Consider the following 19,906-nt stretch of genomic DNA (forward strand, 5'->3'; position numbering starts at 1 on the left):
TTAGCCAGGTGTGGTGGTGCAAGCCTGTAGTCCCAGCTACTCAGGAGGCTGAGGTAGAAGGATCACTTGAGCCCAAGAGGTTGAGGCTGCAGTGATTCATGATCACACCACTGCACTCCAGCCTGGATGACAGAGCAAGACTCTGTCTCTTAAAATAAAAGAGGTTTGGATGCCTCCCACCCCACACTTGCACAGCTCTCTAAGCCCAGTGCTTAACTCCTAGGGTTGAAAAAGTTGATTGCCCTCCAGAGAAAGCGTCACACTCTCACCTGGCAGGAATTTTCTATCAGATTTCCCAAGAGGGAGACCGACATGATGTACATGGTCTCCACCCAGTGAGGGTACCACATAAGGACAGCGGCTGTTTTAGGTGCCACCATCTACCCTACCTGGACAGGGCCGGGGGAGCGTCCTCTTCACCAGATGAGTGTGGGCCAGAGGCAAAACCCCTCAGAGACATTCTTTTCCTGCCTGTTGTGCTACATGGTGCCACCTGAGTGCTGTGCCCATCAGAGGCCACCTGGTGTGTGTGTCTTTAAACACTTCTCGATTGTGCACTAGGTGCCAGACACTGCCAGGCCCTTAAGCCTTTATTGTCTCCTATCACTATATTCGTCTCCTCATCTAGACTGTAAGCTGCTTGAAGGCAAGGTCCATGTCTGACTGTAGCCCAGCATGCCCGAAAGAGTGATTAGTACATTGTAGGTACTCAAATAACTGCAGAATGCATTTTTTAATGTGATCACCCTATGTTAGTAATTGTCACAGAGAAGTAGAGGGCATGCATTCTGAGACCTCCTCCTTGACTCTGCAGTTGGTGGGAGAATGATTTTTGAACTGATAACAGACTAATGCCATGTGCTAGACATTGGCCAGATGCCCAGTGACGGAGCTAAGCATTTCTTACCACACTGAATCCTTGCATAACTCTACAAACTAAGTACCACTGTTATCCACCTTTCACAGATGGGCAAACTGAGACTTGGGCAACTTCAACAACTGGGCCAGGGTACTCATTTCCTCCCCTAACACCCTCCTGGCAGTTCCCCTTGTCACTGGCGCCACCCTATGAGAAGGTGACTGCCTGGCATTAGGAACATGCTGATTGGCTCCCAATGCCCACCCTTCCACACCTCAGTGGACTCCCTGGGATGAAGCCCACTCTCACCCTTGGAGCAGCCACAGAAATTGCTCCCATTCTGCAGAGGGGCTCTGTGCTCTGGTCTGCAGGGAGCAAGTAGAAGGAGGACCCAGACAGACAAGAACAGGTGGGGTGGTGAGAAGGCTGAGGGCTTTCTCTGGGAGCGTCAAAGGTGCAGGTTTAGGCTGGGCACACTGGCTCACACCTGTAATCCCAGCACTTTGGGAGGCTGAGGTGGGTGGATCACGTGAGGCCAGGAGTTCAAGATCAGCCTGGCCAACGTGGTGAAACCCTTTTTCTACTAAAAATACAAAAAAAATTAGCCAGATGTGGTGACGCACACCTGTAATCCCAGCTACTCAGGAGGCTGAGGCAGGAGAATCGCTTGAACCTGGGAGGTGGAGGTTGCAGTGAGCCGAGATCACGCCATTGCACTCCAGCCTGGGCAACAGAGCGACTCTGTCTCAAAAAAAAAAAAAAAAAAAAAATCAAAGGTACAGGTTTAAGCCTAAGCCCTAGAATTACCTGTGACATTGGAGCAGGTACTTTAGAACTCTTTTTCCTCATCTGTAAAACGGAGGTGAACAATATGTGTTGTTCACTGGGTTGCGACGATGTTTGGAGCCAATGTATATAAAAAGCCCCTCAGGAGGTGCCCCAAATAAGCAGGCATTATAATTTGCTGTGTAGAGGATTAGCCATGCTCACTGGAGGACCAAGGAGCTTTTTTAGTGACTTTGCAGCAAATCTTCCAAGATGTTTTCCAATCCATGCCTTTGGCCATTACAAGGGCAGATAATGGTGAAAACACACACACACACACACACACACACACACACACACACCTCCCAAAATAGGACCTGAGGTTTAGGGACCAGATCTGGGGCTTAACTCTTCCACTCATTGGCTACGGGACTGCAGCCAAGCCCTTCACCTCCATAAGCCTCAGTTCCTCATCTGTAAATAACATCTACTTGGGCCGGGCGTGGTGGCTCACGCCTGCAATCCCACCACTTTGGGAGGCCGAGGCAGGCAGATCACCTGAGGTTGGGAGTTTAAGACCAGCCTGACCAACATGGAGAAACCCCGTCTCTACTAAAAATACAAAATTAGCTGGGCGTGGTGGCACATGCCTGTAGTCACAGCTACTCAGTAGGCTGAGGCAGGAGAATCACTTGAACCCAGGAGTGGAGGTTGCAGTCAGCAGAGATCATGCCACTGCACTCCAGCTTGGACAACAAGAGCGAAACTCCATCTCAAAAAAAAAAAAAAAAAAAATCTACTTACCTCATTGTCCTGATCACATAGTTGAAGGACTGGGTGAAGGCTCAAAGACCCAATCCAGCACATCCCTGGGGTGATCTCTACAGTAGCAGATGTAGGGAGCTGCCCTCCCTTAAGAGACCTCTGCATGCACAGTGACACTTTATAGGCTCTGATGAGGTCTGCAAAAAGGTCCCCATTTAACTGAGGTTAAGCCAGCACTGGCCAAACAAATTTGACAACAAACCCCACTTTTTCCTGCCATACCTAATCATGTAAGGAGGAAACCATATTCTAAGTAGCAGACTGTGGGAATGCTGATGGGATCTCCAAGAAGACACCTTAGAGAGATGTCGCCTTGCCCAGGGTCACAGAGCCCAAGGTCACAGGAGTTTGCAAACCTCGGGCTCTTGCTCTCCCTTATGTTGGGTTTCTGGTTTCTCAAGGTCAGCAGCTAAACCTCCAGTGGGTGGGGGAAGCAGAGCAGGTCCCAAACAGCCTTTTGGACAGTGAACAAAGCTACTAAAAATCAGTGACCAAAACAGCCCTGGCCTAATGCCAAGATGGGAGCTGATAAGTGGATCAAGGAGAAGAGAGCAGCTAAGAGCAAGCAGCGAAACCACCACGTCCAATGGGGAGGGCTTCGAGCACTATACAAACCAGCCTAACCCTGCAGCATGAAAACTGCCTGCAGCGCTGGGGCAAATCGCAATTCTGGGTCAAGTCCTTCATGTTGCCATCTACAAATCACTCTGTTTTCTAGCCAATTCAGTCCACCAGAGCCACACACGGAGAGGGCCTGGGCCAGATGTCAGGCATCACTGCACCAGACAAGGCCCTTCCCTCCAGGAGAGTAAAGCCTAGCAGAACTGGCAAGGAGGAGGTGCTCAACACATACGGAACAGGTGAGCAAGCCAGGGGAGATTTTTGTTTTGGAAAAAGAGACATATATGTATATAATCCGTGCCTGGAAGACTCTGCAGGGAATGCCTAATCCCTTGTTTGAGCATTTTCCTGAAGTGCTGAGGGCCACTGAGTAATGGGATGTTTGTTGACTGACTGACCAAATGAATGAATGAATAAATGACCTAAATTAAATCTTCCCATTTCTCCAGCATAAGTGAAGTCCTTACTATCCAACCATTTCACCATAGGTCCATTCATAGGAAGAATTTACAAGAAAGACAAGGACTTTTCCCCCTCAAAATTCTCTCCTTTGCACCTGAGGAAACTGTTCAGAAATTCTGCTTCTGTTGCTACACAGCTGAGGAAACTGAGGCATAGAAATGCACTATCTGCCTGCAGTCACTGATGACCACAGAAAACTGCACTCTCCAGGGTATTTATCTTCTAGAAATCCTATACTCTTGGGCCCCTAAAGTGTAAGTTAGCATCCAGAAGTAGAAGCAGCGAGAAATTACTGCTCAGTCAATAAATGCTATGCAAATAGTCCTCCTCACAATAAAGTCACTTGGTTAGAAGACAAACTGCCCATAAATCACAGGAACAAAACTGCATCTCACAAAGGGAAGCATGGCCTGTGGGCAGGGATTCCAGGGAGCCCCAGTCCTTGAGGAAGTGGGGTTGGCCCAGGCTGATCTGTGGTCCTTCCAGCTGGTCGGCTTTGTCTCAGCACCTCATCTCAAGGATCCTAGGTCCACCCTATCTTGTTACTCCACCCCTTTTACTCATTGGTCTAGAAATATTAGTAAGTACCTACTGTGTGCCAAGCACACAGTAATGAGGTAAACTGTGTAATAATGGTGAACAGAAGAGGTGAGACCTAGCCCCATGAGGTTTGCAGTCCAATAGGTGAGAGAGACACTAAAAAGATAAATACATGTAAGATGAGAAATTGTGTTTACTGATTACCATTTCTGAAACATAAGTCTATCATTCTCCTGACAGAAAAGTCTTTCTAGGTTCTTCACTCTATATGCGACTAAAAATAAGCAAACAAAAACAAAAACAAAAAATGCCATCTTTACTGGGTACTGACTATATGCCAGGAGCTTTCCAATGATTAACTCAGAACATCCCCAATGACCCACTGTGGGAGATACTATTATTATCCCCACTGACCAGCATAGATTCATGGGTTTCCACTTAACCACCGCTCAGATGTGTGCAACTACCTCTCCCTCACAGATGCCAGACTCCGAATTCCCTAAGAATTCATATCTTACCCATCTTTTTGTCACTTGTGCATACAATAGTATTCAATCAATGCCCACCGAATGAACAATCAATTAATCGTTCAATGGGCTAGTTTTCTGCAAGATAGTACCCGCTGAATTAGTACTTTGGGAGGCTGAGGTGGATGGATCACGTGAGGCAGTTTTGGAAGAAGAAAGGATCAGTCTCCTAATAATTGCACAAGAGGTAGCTGTGATGCTGTGGAAAGAGCCAGAGCCAGACCCTGGAGATGTGGGAGCATGAACTTGGCAATCATTTCATCACGCTAGGTCTGTTTGCTTAAACCTGTAATGCAGAGTTAAACACAATGAATCTATGATTTCTTCTGGCTCTAAATTTTTATGTCTCTGAAATATATACTAAAAGATGGGGGCTGAGAAAGGCATTTGAAATTGCACTCTGTCTGCAATTTCTTGATCTTAGAATAAGACCTAAAGTTAAACATTTTAGGGTAGGTTGACTGATTAGGTCTAGGGAGGGCAAGTGAAGTACTTCCTCTCCCTGCACAGCTCAGTTTATGCACTCCCCATAAGCAAGTATATGTAATCCCCATGACAAATATGCTCAACTTGTAAAACCCCTTTGCAGAGAAACATTTTGGATGGGCATGGGTGAGGCTGCCATCCCTAACGGTACCCAAGAACAGTGGTACTGGTGATATGCAGGAGCCCCTGTTCATACACTGGACAGGGACAAAGCCATCACTTTCAACTCTGCTCTCCCCTGGAAATACCACAGATTCTGAATAACAACTGAGTGTGGTCAAAGCAACTGCAAACATGGGCGTGATGGCCCCAAAGCCATGCTCATTAAACAGAACTCAGCACTCAACAAATGTGGGTCTGTTTGTTACTCCAAGTGAGAGCACTGGGTAGAAACCAGGGATCCATGGTGAGCAAAGTTTTGCTGGTTTCCTTTTACTCTTTGGGTTGGTTTTGAATACGTTTCTGTCTGTTACCTAATGGCCACAAAATGGGGAGAAACAACACAACTTCCTACCTTAGAGGACCATTGTGAGAATTAAATGAGATAAACAGGCCAAGTGATCCACGCAGAGGCTGACATAGTAAATTCTCAAACTGTTGCCAATGCTGATGGCATCAGTGATGGTAGTGGTGGATATAAAAGTAGGGAAATCCAACTGAGGGCTCTTTGAAGCCCCTAGGGTTAGAAGGAGAAGCAGATGATCCCGGGCTGGACTCTCCTGGGGGAGTATAAGTATACTCCTTGGATGCTTTTCAGAAGAGTAAACAACGTAGCAACGACTCCTGGGAAGGGCCAGGCTCCCCAGATGCCCTGGGGCCCTGGGACTCTGGATAGGTGGATGGGTCCCTGTGGGGACAGAGGCTTATGGCACCATCAGGAGATGAAGCTAGGCAACAGAGTCCTAAGTAGATGAACAACCTCAGAGTTCAGAGGAGGCAGAGGAAACTACAACCACAGAAAGACACAATCATTCACCCAAAAGACTAGCAAAATTAAAAAGCTGAAGATCTGAGGCATGGCAAGACGGTGAGCAAATAGGAGATCTGGTGCCCAGGTGACAAGCAGTGCCCTTTGGAGGATGAACTGGTGATGTTTCAGACCTTACAGGCATACACAGGATGACCCAGCAACTCTAATCCGCGGCAACCTCCCTAGAGAATTCTTGCCCATGTGCTCAGGTGGGACATACCAGAAAGCACATCACAGCACTACCATAAGGGCAACAAACAGAACAAAGCTAACCACCACCACCAGGGAAATGGCCCAATAAACAGCTGGATCCTCGTACTGTGGATATACTATTCACTTGGCTGCAGTAAAAAAAAAAAAAAAATGTAGATTCACATATGTCTTGAAAACATTTTAGGACATATTATTGAATTTATAAAAGGGCTACAAAATAGGCTAACAAGCATAGTATAACAGTACATATTTAAAAACAGAAAGAAAAAAAGGAAGAAAAAAGGAAGAAAGGAAAGAGTGACTTTTGTTCTATGTATCTAGATAACTAACAAAGTTATGGAAGAAAATGTACAAGGTAGATCCCAGTGGTTACTTCTGGGAAGGGCAGGGATGAGGTAGGAGCTGGGAATGAAAATGGGAGTCAATGGGGATTTCATTTGTATTTTTAACAAGGAAAATGTATTTATTTATTTATAAATAAAATTAATTTTAGGCTGGGCGCAGTGGCTCACGCCTGTAATCCCAGCACTTTGGGAGGCTGAGGTAGGTAGATCACCTGAGGTCAAGAGTTCGAAACCAGCCTGGCCAACATAGTGAAACTTCATCTCTACTAAAAATACAAAAATTAGCCATGTGTGGTGGCAGACACCTGTAATCCCAGCTACTCAGGAGGCTGAGGCAGGAGAATCGTTTGAACCCAGGAGGCGGAGGTTGCAGTGAGCTGAGATTGCACCATTGCACTCTAGCCTGGGCAACAGAGCAAAAACTCTGTCTCAAAGAAAAGTAAATAAATAAATTAAATTAAATTAATTTTAATTATTGACATTACATTAAAAGTTTTTAATTATATGTACTTATTTATTTTACAGATGGGAGTCTTGCTGTGTTGCCCAGGCTGGAGTGCAGTGGCTATTCACAAGTGCAATTGTAATGCACTTCAGCCTTAAACTCCTAGGCTCAGGCAATCCTCTTGCCTCAGCCTCCTGAGGAGCTGGGATTACAGGCACACACTACCACAAATGGCTTAAAAAAAAAAAAGGCATAAGAAAGAGAAAGAAATGGTGAGTCAAAGAGAAGACAGAGCTGCCAAGAGCTCAGGGTCTGCCTTTGCCTCCTCTTGGGGGACTGGCCACTCACAAATGCTGGCACAACACATCCAAGCATGGGGCATAGTGTTTTGGAATGAATGTCCATAGTTTGGAATAAAATATTTAATTCTATATCACATTGGTCCTACTTATACCAACACTTCCTTCTAAGTCTTAGAAAAATCCCTTCATACTGAATGGCATTCCTCCTCTGGCAGAGACATGAAAGAAACATCTCTAGTAAGAAATTAGAGATGTGGAAGAAAATATGTGAAATTTTGCTAACTCCAAATTCTTTTTTTTTTTTTTTTTGACAAGGTCTCACTCTGTCACCCAGGCTAGAGTATAATGGTGTGATCATGGCTCACTGCAACCTCAACCAGCTGGACTCAAACAGTCCTCCCGCCTCAGCCTCCCAAGTAGCTGGGACTACAGGCACACATCACCATGCCTGGCTGATTTTTTTTTACTTTTAGTAGAGATGAGGTCTCACTATGTTACCCAGGCTGGTCTCGAACTCCTGGACTCAAGTGATCCTCTCTCACCTCAGCCTCGCAAAGTGCTGGGGTTACAGGTATGAGACACCATGCCTAGCACTATCTCCAAATTCTTGATGGCCTCTACTGACTTATGTAGGCTTAAAGGAAGCCCTCCATTGCATTTAATTGTTGCATACAGGAATTTTAAAATTTTTAATTATTTAGGTTATTTGATTATTTTTACCTTTCCTTGTTTTCTTCCATTCCTCTACAGCTGCATTGATTCATTGCTGTGGAACTGTCCATAGACTCAGTATGGCAGGCTCAGGTCTCCTTTATTAAAAAGCAAAACAACCAACATTTATCATCTAGGTACATTTATGTTATAAACACACAAAGAGCTGCATTAAATACAAGGGGAATATATCAAGGGTTACCCAGTGTCCACCAAAATCCAGTATTTCCTTCTTCCATAATTATTCAAGTTTTATCAGGTACAACATTTTCTTTTCTTTTCTTTTTTTGAGACAGAGTCTCGCTCTGTCACCCATGCTGCAGTGCAGTGGCACAATCTCAGCTCACTGCAACTTCCGCCTCCCAGGGTCACACCACTCCTTTGCTCAGCCTCCTGAGTAGCTGAGATTACAGGCACACGCCACCACACCCGGCTAATTTTTGTATTTTTAGTAAAGACAGGGTTAGACCATGTTGGCTAGGCTGGTCTTAAACTCCTGACCTCAGGTGAGCCGCCCACCTCAACCTCCCAAAGTGCTGGGATTACAGGCGTAAGCCACTGCGCCCGGCCAGGTACCACATTTTCCAAGCATCCCTGCAGGGAGATATAGCCAAATATCTGGGTTCCCAGTGGAACGTGAGAAGAAGTGATGTGTGCCACTTCTCGGTCTAGGTCTTAGGATATGAGCAACCTTCCCACGGGCTGGAACCCACCTCTGCCCATGCAGATGATGGCAATGCACTTGGAATGACAAAGCAACAAGGTAGAAACCACCTGGGCCTGTGATTGCATCTAGCACAGTGACCCCTGTCACCTTAGAACTACTACCTTACAGAGAAATTTCTTTGTTCTTTAAGTCATTGTTTTATGGGCCCTGGTTTTATGGGTTGTGAACTGTCATCCCAGCTGGGAATATGATTACATATCCTCACTAGGGCCCTTCTGCAGGTGGGTTTGGTTATTTGGAGCTTGGTACACACTATGTATGTAGAGACAGGTGAGGCCAAACTCTTTTTGGACACAATTTCAGTGAAACTACATGCAACTTCATGAGGGCCTGGTGCATAGTAAGTACTCAATCAGTACTTAATGAATGAGGGGATGTTAATAAGCAGGTAATATCTTCCAGTGCGAAGACTCTCAAGAGCAGAGCACTGGGCACAGAATGAAGAATACAGAGGGCATCTCCAAGTATAAGCTGTGAGTTTCATGTCACAAAATGACCACCTGGACTGGTAAAATACCATTCGGGTGCATGATGCCCAAGTTTAGGTAAGGATTCAAGCAGGTGTGCTTAGGAGCAACAGAGGCAAAGAGAAAGACAAGGGAAAGAGACAGAGACAGTGTGCACAGGAGAAGAATATTCCAGTGGCGTGGAGGATTCCTCCCACTATTTCGCTTCCTCAACATTTGCCCCAGGATGAGTCTGAGCCATAACTCTGGGATCCTTCTTCAGTCTCAGGCACTGCATTCCTCACCACTCTGGGTGTGGTTGAGGATCAAAAGATAGATTTTCTGTGTACCACATGGCCCCAAACACAAACCTGCTACTTCATTTAGTGTCAACCAAAGAAATAGCCATCAGTTTCAACTGTAGAACTGGCTGTGCAGATCATACTGAGGGATAGTGTATTGGTCTCCAGCCTGTCATCATCCAGGCACGGGGGGTGAGGGTAATTTGGACCACCCATGTTCTTCTAAGCTAGTGCTGGCTGAATGGTCCAGCACCGCTGCATCCACTACTTTGATTACTGAGAATCACAGGCCTGCTTGGCCATATCTCCAGCACAGCCTCCTCCATCTGCCCTGCCATAGGCCTGGCCAGATTAAAGCACCATTTAGATAAATTCTCCAACCTAGGTGAGCAGGACCTACAGGATACCTGGGACCCTTGTACCCCAAGGCGTTAGGCAGTCGATGTAAGGGAGAGTCCCCAGCCACTGCCTCCAGTGCTGGTCTTTAACTTGCAAAAAGCACACCATGAAATATTTTTAGCATCTGGATCCCTGTCAGGGGCCACTGCTCTGGCTTCCATCAGAGCTAACTTCATCAGCTGAGACATGTGCATTATGGAGGGGCCCAGGCTAGGGCGAGAGTGAAAATGTGGATCCCAGAAGAAGAAAAGATGGAAGGGTGGTGGGACTTGAGTTCAGAGTCCTGGAGTTGCCACTGCATCCACAAAGGGTATGAAGAGGAATTGAGTAGCCCATACCTGGGTCACTTCTGCAGCTGTGAACACCTCAACCTACCTCATTTCGGCCTAGAAACCAAGGTTGCTCAGTGTCCCAAGCTCCTCTGCAGCATGTAACTGCTGCAAGGGACTTTACACCCACATTCCAAAATGATGCCAACCACAGGACTCTCCTCAAAGCCACATTTCCCAAGCAGCCATGAGGGATCAGAGCCTGCCTTTGAGGGGCCACTGGCTAGTTCTAGGTCAGAGCTTTAGGTTTTTCCTTTCCCATACTGGCAAAAATATTCTGTAGACAGGCACCAATAAACCATCACCCTTCAGGCTGGGTGCAGTGGCTCACGCCTGTAATCCCAGCACTTTGGGAGGCCGAGGCAGGCAGATCATGAGGTCAGGAGATCGAGACCATCCTGGCTAACACGGTGAAACCCGTCTCTATTAAAAACAAAAAAAAATTAGCTAGGCTTGGTGGCGGGCGCCTATATTCCCAGCTACTCGGGAGGCTGAGGCAGGAGAATGGTGTGAACCCGGGAGGCAGAGCTTGCAGTGAGCCAAGATTGTGCCACTGCACTCCAGCCTGGGCGACAGAGCAGGACTCCGTCTCAAAAAACAAAACAAAAAAAAACCCATCACCCTTCAGCCTGTGGCTAGGGGCAGGGACTGGGGGCATTGATCTCTGTGCCCTAGCACTGAGGGATGCCCGAGGGCCTGACACGGACACTGACATGGATTGTTGCATCAAATTCTCACACCAGCCCTAGGAGGCAGGGACTGTTACCTTCTCACATGAAGAATCAGAAAACTGGGCACAAAGAAGTTAAGACTTGGCAAAGGCCACACAGGTAGCAAATAATAAAGCTGAGACTGGAACCCCAGGCATTTGGCCTGGGAGTCTGTGTTTCTCCCGACTGTGGCATGACATGCACAGGAAATCTCGGTGGTGGCTGAATGAATGAACAAATGAATGAATAAACAAAAAATTTCAAAAGCCATTTCAGGAATCAGGTAAGGAATAGTGTCTCAATGAGGCCCCGGGGGTTGTTGGGTTGATCGTGAGCTTAACCTCATCTGCCCTGGATGTCAACCAAGAGGTGATACTCTCAGATCCCTCTCAAGGTTGAGTGTTCAGCCCCAGGATCACTCTAAACCTAGGGGTTTCATACCATTGTTTTGTTTGTTTTTAAGGCAGAGTCTTGCTGTTGCCCAGGTTGGAGTGCAGTGATGTAATCATAGTTCACTACAGCCTCAAACTCCTGGGCTCAAGTGATCCTCCTGCCTTAGCCTCCCATGTTAGCTGGAGCTACAGGTGCACATTACCACACCTGGCTGATTTGTTTTATTTTTTGTAGAGATGGGGTCTTGCTATGTTGCCCAGGCTGGTCTCTAACTCCTGGCCTCAAGCAATTCTTGCACCTCAGCCTACCAAAGAGGTGGGATTACAGGCGTCAGCCACCGCCTCAGACCTATACCATTGTTAGTAATGACCACAGCCACTGCTGACTCAGTGCCTCCTATTTATAGGTGGTAAGTTCAGGGCTCTCACACAGAGGCTCCTCTCGTCTGCCAGGGCCCTGCAGAAAAGCCAGGATCATACCCATTTTACAGATGGCAAAACCAGAGATCTGACAGGGTGTGACTTGCTTATAGTCGCAGCACTTAAATGAGGGCTGATGAACAGCGTGGGCTTTTTCCCCACCACATAATACCCACCACATCCCTTGGTTAGTCACAAAGTTACAAAGATGAGATAAGCGCTGTTCTAACTCTTCAGATGGAAAGTTTCGTGTTAATCTAAAGTTCATCAGTATTTCCCATCCCAGTCACCTGCATGGAAGAGGAATTCCAGTTCTCCCCAGCTAAAAACTCTGGCACCACCACTCCCTCGTTCCTCTCCTCAGCTGGTAGGATCAGCCCCCATTGGTATTTGCTGATACCTCCTGCATCAACCTCCTGCAAAGCACAACTGCGTCCATTGGACAGAAGGTCCTGCTAATTCTTCATTTAAAAATTTCCCAGGAAGCACCAACTGCTGGTGAGAATGTGAAGCAACCAGCACTCTCATCTACTGCTGTTGTTGGGAACATAAATTGGTCCCACCATCTTGGAAGACCGTGACAATGTCGAGTCAACCTGCATTTGCTCCTAGGTACACACGTGCACCAAGAGACATATTCTAGAATGTCCTCAGTAGCACCATGCACAACTCCCCTACATTTGTCTTTCATTGCTGCTGTAACCAATTACCACACGCTTAGTGACTTAAAACAGCACAAATGTATCTCCTCTCATAGCAATGTAGGTCAGAAATGGGTCTACATGGCCTTGCAGGGCAGCATTCCTCCTGGAGGCTCTAGAGGAGACTCTGTTCTCCTGCCTTTTCCAGCTTCTAAAGGTCACTTTGCATTCCTCGGCTTGTGGCTCCTCCTCTTGTTTTCATTGCCAGCAATGGTATCTTCAAATCTCTGTCTTCTCTTTCCTCTGCTTTAATCACCACATCTCATTCTCTGAACCAGACCCTCCTATAAGAATCCTTGTGACTACACTGGTCCCTCAAGGATAATCTCCCCATGTCAAGATCCTTAAAGTCATCACATCTGCAAAGTCCCTTTTGCCATGTAAGGTAACACAGTCCCAGGTATTACTGGTGAACAGTACCTGTGACCAGGGATTAGGTCAGAAACATCTTTTGGGAGGGCCATTATGTGACCTACCACAAACCCAAACTGGAAGCTACCCAAATGCTTATCAACAATAGAATGAATGAAATCAATGGTGGTGATTCCCAGCAATGAGAATGGATGACCTACAACTACATGCGGCAACAAGAAAGACACTCAGAAAACAATACTGAGCTAAAGATGCCAAACACAAGAGTGTGTGCTATCCAAGTCTGTCTACAGAAAGTACCAAAACAGGGCCAGGCACAGTGGCTCATGCCTGTAATCCCAGCACTTTTGGAGGCCGAGGCGGGTGGATCACGAGGTCAGGACATTGAGACCATCCTGGCTAACATGGTGAAACCCCATCTCTACTAAAAATACAAAAAATTAGCCAGCCATGGTGGCACGCGCCTGTAGTCCCAGCTACTCGGGAGGCTGAGGCAGGAGAATCACTTGAACCCAGGAGGTGGAGGTTGCAGTGAGCTGAGATCACGCCACTGTACTCCAGTCTGGGTGACAGAGCAAGACTCCATCAAAAAAAAAAAAAAAGAAAGAAAAAGAAAAGAAAAGAAAAGAAAATACCAAAACAGGTAAAACCATCCCAGGCTATTAGGAGTTAGGATAGCGGTTCTAGTGGGGGAGTGGTGGCTGGAGGAGGAATGATGGGGCTTCTGGGGTGCTGGCAAAGTTCTGTTTCTTAATCCAGGTATGATCCATTTGTGAAAACCATCAAGTGATACAGTTATGACCGGTACCCTCCTCTGTGGGTATGCTGTGCTTCAATAAGATGCTTTAATAAATGGCTCTGCCTGCTTCATCCCATTTCCACTCCACAGGCCTGTGTCCTTTCACCTCTGAATGAAGCAGACCCCAGCTGACCTCCTCAACACCCACACCACCCTGCCAACCGCTGCCCACCAGACTGACCTGGAACTGATCAGCTACTGACACCTGCTGCACAGTGCCCTCCTCTGTCTCTCCTTCACTCCTTTACCTGCCTCTCACATACAGTGACCCCATCTATAACCCCATCTCCTCTCAGGCACTCCCCACTCCCCACCAACTTCTGTAGAACTTGAAATAAAAACCACATCATTTGGACTTCATTATGACTGTCATATACTGATTGCTAATAGGACCAAACACCTACTCTTGTCTCCCCAAACAAACTGCAAGTGTCTCAAGAGCAGAACATCTCAAGGTCTTGCACATTCCATTCTGTTCCTAGTTCTGACTGTATGTGAACTTCCAGTGCTAATTAATAATAACTCCTACTAATAGCAACAGCCTTTACTGAGCACCTCATATGCACCAGACTCAGTGCTCCTCGTGCATTGTCTCACTTCCTCTTCTCCCACCCTATGAAGCGGGCACTATCACAATCCCTCTATTGAATAGTAGGAAACTGAGGCACAGAATGGTGAATCAACTTGTTCAAGATCCCAAAGTGTATCATGGTAGGGGAGCAACTTGAACACACACCATCTGATTCCAGAGCCCATGCTCTTAAGCCAGACCCCACTCTGCTTCCATAACAACCCCACCCTAATGGGGTGTTAGGCATACAGTTGGTGCTTAACAAACACTTTCACATACTTAATTACCAAAATATATATATACTAAGAAAAAAAGTCTTCATAAGTACACAAACAACAAAATCAAGACTCCAACAAATAAGATCTTTTCATCTTCAGATCTCAAAAGAGGACACGCCCTCCAGGGAAATTTACAAAAGCTCTGTGTACTCCTTGCTCTGCCTCATGCTTGGCACTCACAGCTTTATAAACTTTTATCAGCAAACAATAGTCAGAGTTGTCCTCCAGGCTTTTATCTGAGCAGGGAGAGAGCGGGATACATTTTTTCTTGCTGTCTGCCAATCTCAGGGCCAGAGCCAATATCAGAACTAAAGGATGGTTGGATGGCTCAGGCTGGGACCACAAGGTCCCAAGCCACCCGCTCCAGATGACCTCACCTCCCCAGTGGCCAAGAAACATGACCCAGAGCCCTTGGCTAAAAACGAGGCCACCACCCCCGAGGGCTGATGTGGCCACTAAACTGAACCAGAGATAATGACATGAGCAGCTGAGACATTAGGTCAGTTACCAAACAGTGCTCTGGTCAGTGTGGACACAGCAGCGCACCTGGGCCAGCTTGGCATTGTTTCCAAGCATCCACTATCACCCTGAGTCCACCCACGCATGGTCTTGAAGCATCTACATGGATACAAATGAAAAGTTCCTATGCCCCAGGAGGATGGGGACTACTATGAGGAGACATACCCTATGAAAAACAACCAAACTGTCCATCGATAAGGCACTGGAGAAATAATTACTGCTTGGTGTAGAATATGCAACAGCTAAAACAACAAAGCAGATCTAGATGCACTAGCTTGGGAAACACAGCTCAACTCAACATTAGAGGGGAAAAAAGCAAGAACAGAACCTAAAGTATAATGATGTTTCTAGCAAAAGAAAAACCCCACATACTTCAAGACTCCAGCTATATGAAGCAGTGGTGGATGAGAGCCAGCACATACTAGTTTGAGAAAGTCAATGGTGCACATCTCTTTCCAACTCTGTTCAGTCATGTCGGGGTTTGTTGGCCATGGTGGGAGTTTTACACCATGGAAATCAGAAAATGCTGCAAATCATGGCTCCCCGCTCTCCAACCTGTCCCCAAGAGCTGATTGTTAAACATGTCCCAGCATAACACTGTGTATATATATATATATATATGTATACACACACACATATATATATATACACACATATATATATACACACACACACACACACACACATATATATATATATATATATATTTTTTTTTTTTTTAGACGGAGTCTCGCTCTGTCGCCCAGGCTGGAGTACAGTGGCGTGATCTCAGCTCACTGCAAGCTCTGCCTCCTGGGTTCACACCATTCTCCTGCCTCAGCCTCCCAAGTACCTGGGACTACAGGCGCCCGCCACCATGCTCGGCTAGTTTTTTTGTATTTTCAGTACAGACGAGGTTTCACCATGTTAGCCAGGATGGTCTCGATCTCCTGACCTCGTGATCTGCCCTCCTCAGCCTCCCAAAGTGCTGGGATTACAGGCATGAGCCACCACGCCCAGCCCATAAATAGATTTTTTAAAGTTTAGAAAACACAACCTCAAAGTTATTTTTAAGTGGCTGTCTCTGAAGTGGGATATGGGACGGCTGGAGGCTAAGACAGGCTTCAGTTATATCTGTACCACTAACATTTTTTTTTTTTAAGACCAAGTCTCACTCTGTTGCCCAGGCTAGAGTGCAGTGGCACGATCTCGGCTCACTACAACCTCCACCTCCTGTGTTCAAGCGATTCTCCTGCCTCAGCCTCCTGAGTAGCTGGGATTACAGGCATGTGCCACCATGCCCAGCTAATTTTTGTATTTTTAGTAGAGATGGGGTTTCACCACGTTGATTAGGCTGGTCTCGAACTCCTGACCTCGTGATCCTCCTGCACTGGCCTCCCAAAGTGCTGGGATTACAGGCATGAGCCACAGCGCCTGGCCGCCACTAGCATTTTACAACACCAACACCAACAAAAATGTTTATATATGTTAGGATTACTAAAATTGTTTCAAAGTTAAAAAAAAAAAAAAACTCTGACCATTACGGTACAATGTAACAAAGCTGTAATGATGGGATATACAGTTGTAAGAGGAAGAGCATCAAGTCAGCCTGAGCATATCATGGAAGGCTTCTCAGAGGAGGTGATGACTGGGCTGAGTTTTGAAGGGTGAATAAGAGCCTACCAGGTCAACAAGCCAGGGCTTCTCTGGATAAAGAACACCGCATAAGTAATTAACAAGGAGGAAAAAGAGATTACAAGAGTGAGGAGGAGGGTGACAGAAAGTATAAGGAGGGCTGGGGCAGCGCAGTGTGTCATCACAGCAGGTTGTGCACCCTTGCATGACATGAGATCATTCATGTCCAGTGTTTAGCCAAGAAGATGTACTCAATGGTTAGTGTTAACTATTTATATTTGCATTTCTACTCCATCATCCCTGGACACCAAACACTATGGAGGTTATGGGAGATTGCTGGGGCAAGAATTTGGAAGTGAGGTCCCATGACCATCCTCTGAGAGACATTTTGTCAGCTCCACCACTCACGTCACCCCCTTGGATTTTCCCAGAGTGCTCTGAAGATGGGCTCTGGTGCCTCCTTAGTGCTCCTGCCACACTCCTCCTTCACCCAATCACACCAATGTGTGCACATGTGTCTCCCCAACTGCACCAGGCTGTGTGGCACCCTGAGCACACAGACAAATGCAATACTTGTTGAACAAATGAACGCATTCAGTGAACTGTGCACTTTTCCACTCTAATGAAAGATGATACAAACCTGCTGTGGAATCAGGACACCTGTGCCATGGAGGCATCACCACCAGCTGAAGCAATAAAGTGGTCCACATGGGGGGTTTGGCCATTCGAGAATCACAGGAAAAGAAGGCATCAAGAGGCAAAGCTGCACAGTACCCAGCCGAGTCCGTAAGTCACTATCCCTCAAAGGAAGATGCATGCTGGGGACACAAGGACTTGTATTTCTAAACACAGTGTCAAGACACCCCAGTGATGAAATGGATGCAACAGGCTAATGACAGTATCGTACTTGCTCCAACAAGTATTTTGAACTCCACTCCCACCAGGCAGCCTACAGGTTTGGTGCTTGGCTGCCCCTGTGGCTTAATTACATGGATAGACTGAGTACCAGTTCCAGTTTTCACTGCTTATGTACAGGCTGGTACTGTGGGCATGGTCTCCATCACATGTTCATTTGGGGAGGTTTGGGGAGAAGGTTAGTCAGTCCTCAAGGTCATATCACAAGTCACTAGTCTTCCCAGTGGAAAATCAGATCCCAGATCCCAGGATAGGAGGCTTGGTGGGGATACCACAAGCGGTCAACCCCTGCCTGGTTCCAGGATGCCTATCTTTAGGCCAAAAGGTATTCCAATTTCGACCAGGGCATCTCATCTTTTATTATGATTTATAGGCTAGGGTTCTTGGAGGAGTTCTCATACTGTCAAATGGTTCCAATGGAACAAAAAAGTTTTAAAACCTTGCTTTACATAAAACTATTGGCCGGACGTGGTGGCTCACACCTGTAATCCGAGCACTCTGGGAAGCCGAGGCAGATGGATCACCTGAACTCAGGAGTTCAAGACCAGCCTGGCCAACAGGGTGAAACCTCATCTCCACTAAAAATACAAAAATTAGCTGGGCGTGGTGGCGGGCACCTGTAATCCCAGCTACTGGGGAGGCTGAGGCAGGAGAATCGCTTGAACATAGGAGGCGGAGGTTAAAGTGGGCTGAGATCGCACCATTGCACTCCAGCCTGGGCGATAAGAGCGAAACTCTGTCTCAAAACAAAAAACAAAAAACAAACTACTACTGTCAGCCTGTCTCTCTCTGGTTCTCTTCAGTAATGCCTTTCATGGACACTCAGTATGTTTTTGTTGATGGACAGAGAGCATGCTTATGGATTCATGGAGGACCCAAAGGTAGGAGGGAACACGACACAGTGGTCAGAGCAGGACTGGGGTCCCCCATTCTGTGCTGCCTACTGTATGATAGGCATGGACCCAGCAACAGGTTGTCTATGTTACATTGTCATCATTGTCCTCCTCCTCACCACAAGCAATGGCAATAGAGGCCTTTTCATATGCCAGACACCCTGCTGAGGGCTTCAAATGCTCAACCCACTCAGCAATGTTGTCAGGAACTCTTATCTCCTCACAGAAGAGGAAACCTAGGCACAGAAAGCACAGATTTGCCCACAGAGCTAGTGACCTTAAGAACCAGGGCAGAAGCACAAAAACCAAGAACATTCTCCCCCAAACAGAGGTCCCAAAGGGAAGTGGCAGACATGCAAAATGGCCCTAGAAATGGTCTTGTGCCAGTTTTTCTAATTGAGGTTAAAACTGGATCCCTTGGGCAGGGAAAGATTTTCTGACCTGATCCTGCACCAAACAGGGCATTTGTTTAAATGAGCTTCATAGAATCAACACACATCACACTCACTAACTCAGCTCAAAGTCTGGTTTGTCTCGTTATCATTCATTACTTGCAAGGACAAATGCTTAATTAAGTACAGCATACTTCATGCCCAGAGTGCTTCAAAATGCAGAAGAAAATAAGGTGAGCTCTCTTAGAAGCCCAATTCTAAATAACGCTTTATGAAATTATACCTAGCTAGCCACTTAGAGACAATTTACAATTCACTGAAATCTATGAGGCTCTAGTTAAGGGGCACAGATGACCAAGATATATCAAGGACCTGTTCTCTAACTGCAAATTCACACAAGATCCCAGAGATGTGCACATTGTTATCCACATTTTCAAGAACGAAATAAACTACAGCTTTAAGCAACCTGGCCAAGGTCCAGCAGTTGGAACCGGACAATAGGGGTTGAACAGCTGGGTCTGTCTGACTCCCGGGTCCAGACCTCCCAAACTTCCAATATCTCATAGGTTCTGGCACCTGAGTAAATATTCAGCCCAACTCCCCTACAAAACAAAACTCTCTGGCTCAATCTTAGCTCCATCTCTGTGCTCTGACCCAAATTACAGCTGAGAACAATTACAGCTGAGAAAGACCCTGCAAAAGGGAGGACGAAGCTCAGCCTTCTGACACTGGAGGGCGAATTCTAAAGTTAGTGGGAAAATCCTGCAGAGTTCAAAATTCCCCTGGAAAACCCCTCAGGAAGATGCATCTTAGTGAGCTGCTCACCCTCTCTGGAGGAACCCAACTCGGTTCTCCTACAGTGCTAGAGCAGGTGACTGTGTGTTCAGCTGCACTGCAGGTAAAGTTGGTGGTCAGAGCCAAAGGAAAACACAGACCTCTAACCCCCAGACTCACACACAGAGCTGCCCTGGTTGAAGTGCTCCGAATGTGGGGCCTGTACAGGGAGTCCAGCAGATTCACCACCCCCAATCTCCTGTATCCTTCAGAACATACACTC

General features: G+C 46.6%; 1 protein-coding gene across 5 annotated transcripts in view; it reads right to left on the bottom strand.

Moving 5' to 3' along the window:
- The window catches only part of ARHGEF3 (Rho guanine nucleotide exchange factor 3), a 349,977-nt gene that overhangs the window by 297,474 nt on the left and 32,597 nt on the right, over positions 1–19,906 (bottom strand). For 3 of the 5 annotated variants that reach the window (XM_019024441.3, XM_055383168.2, XM_055383169.2), the window contains exon 2: positions 8,080–8,168. The exons of 1 other annotated variant lie outside the window; for it this stretch is intronic. In XM_019024441.3, coding sequence (XP_018879986.1) covers positions 8,080–8,141 — 62 coding nt within the window. In that variant the 5' untranslated portion in view covers positions 8,142–8,168. Of the gene's footprint in view, positions 1–8,079; positions 8,171–19,906 lie in introns of those variants that run through there. One more of the 5 variants, XM_019024439.2, reaches the window with a different exon arrangement.

This window comes from Gorilla gorilla, chromosome 2 (assembly GCF_029281585.2).
Source record: "Gorilla gorilla gorilla isolate KB3781 chromosome 2, NHGRI_mGorGor1-v2.1_pri, whole genome shotgun sequence".
NCBI lineage: Eukaryota > Metazoa > Chordata > Mammalia > Primates > Hominidae > Gorilla > Gorilla gorilla.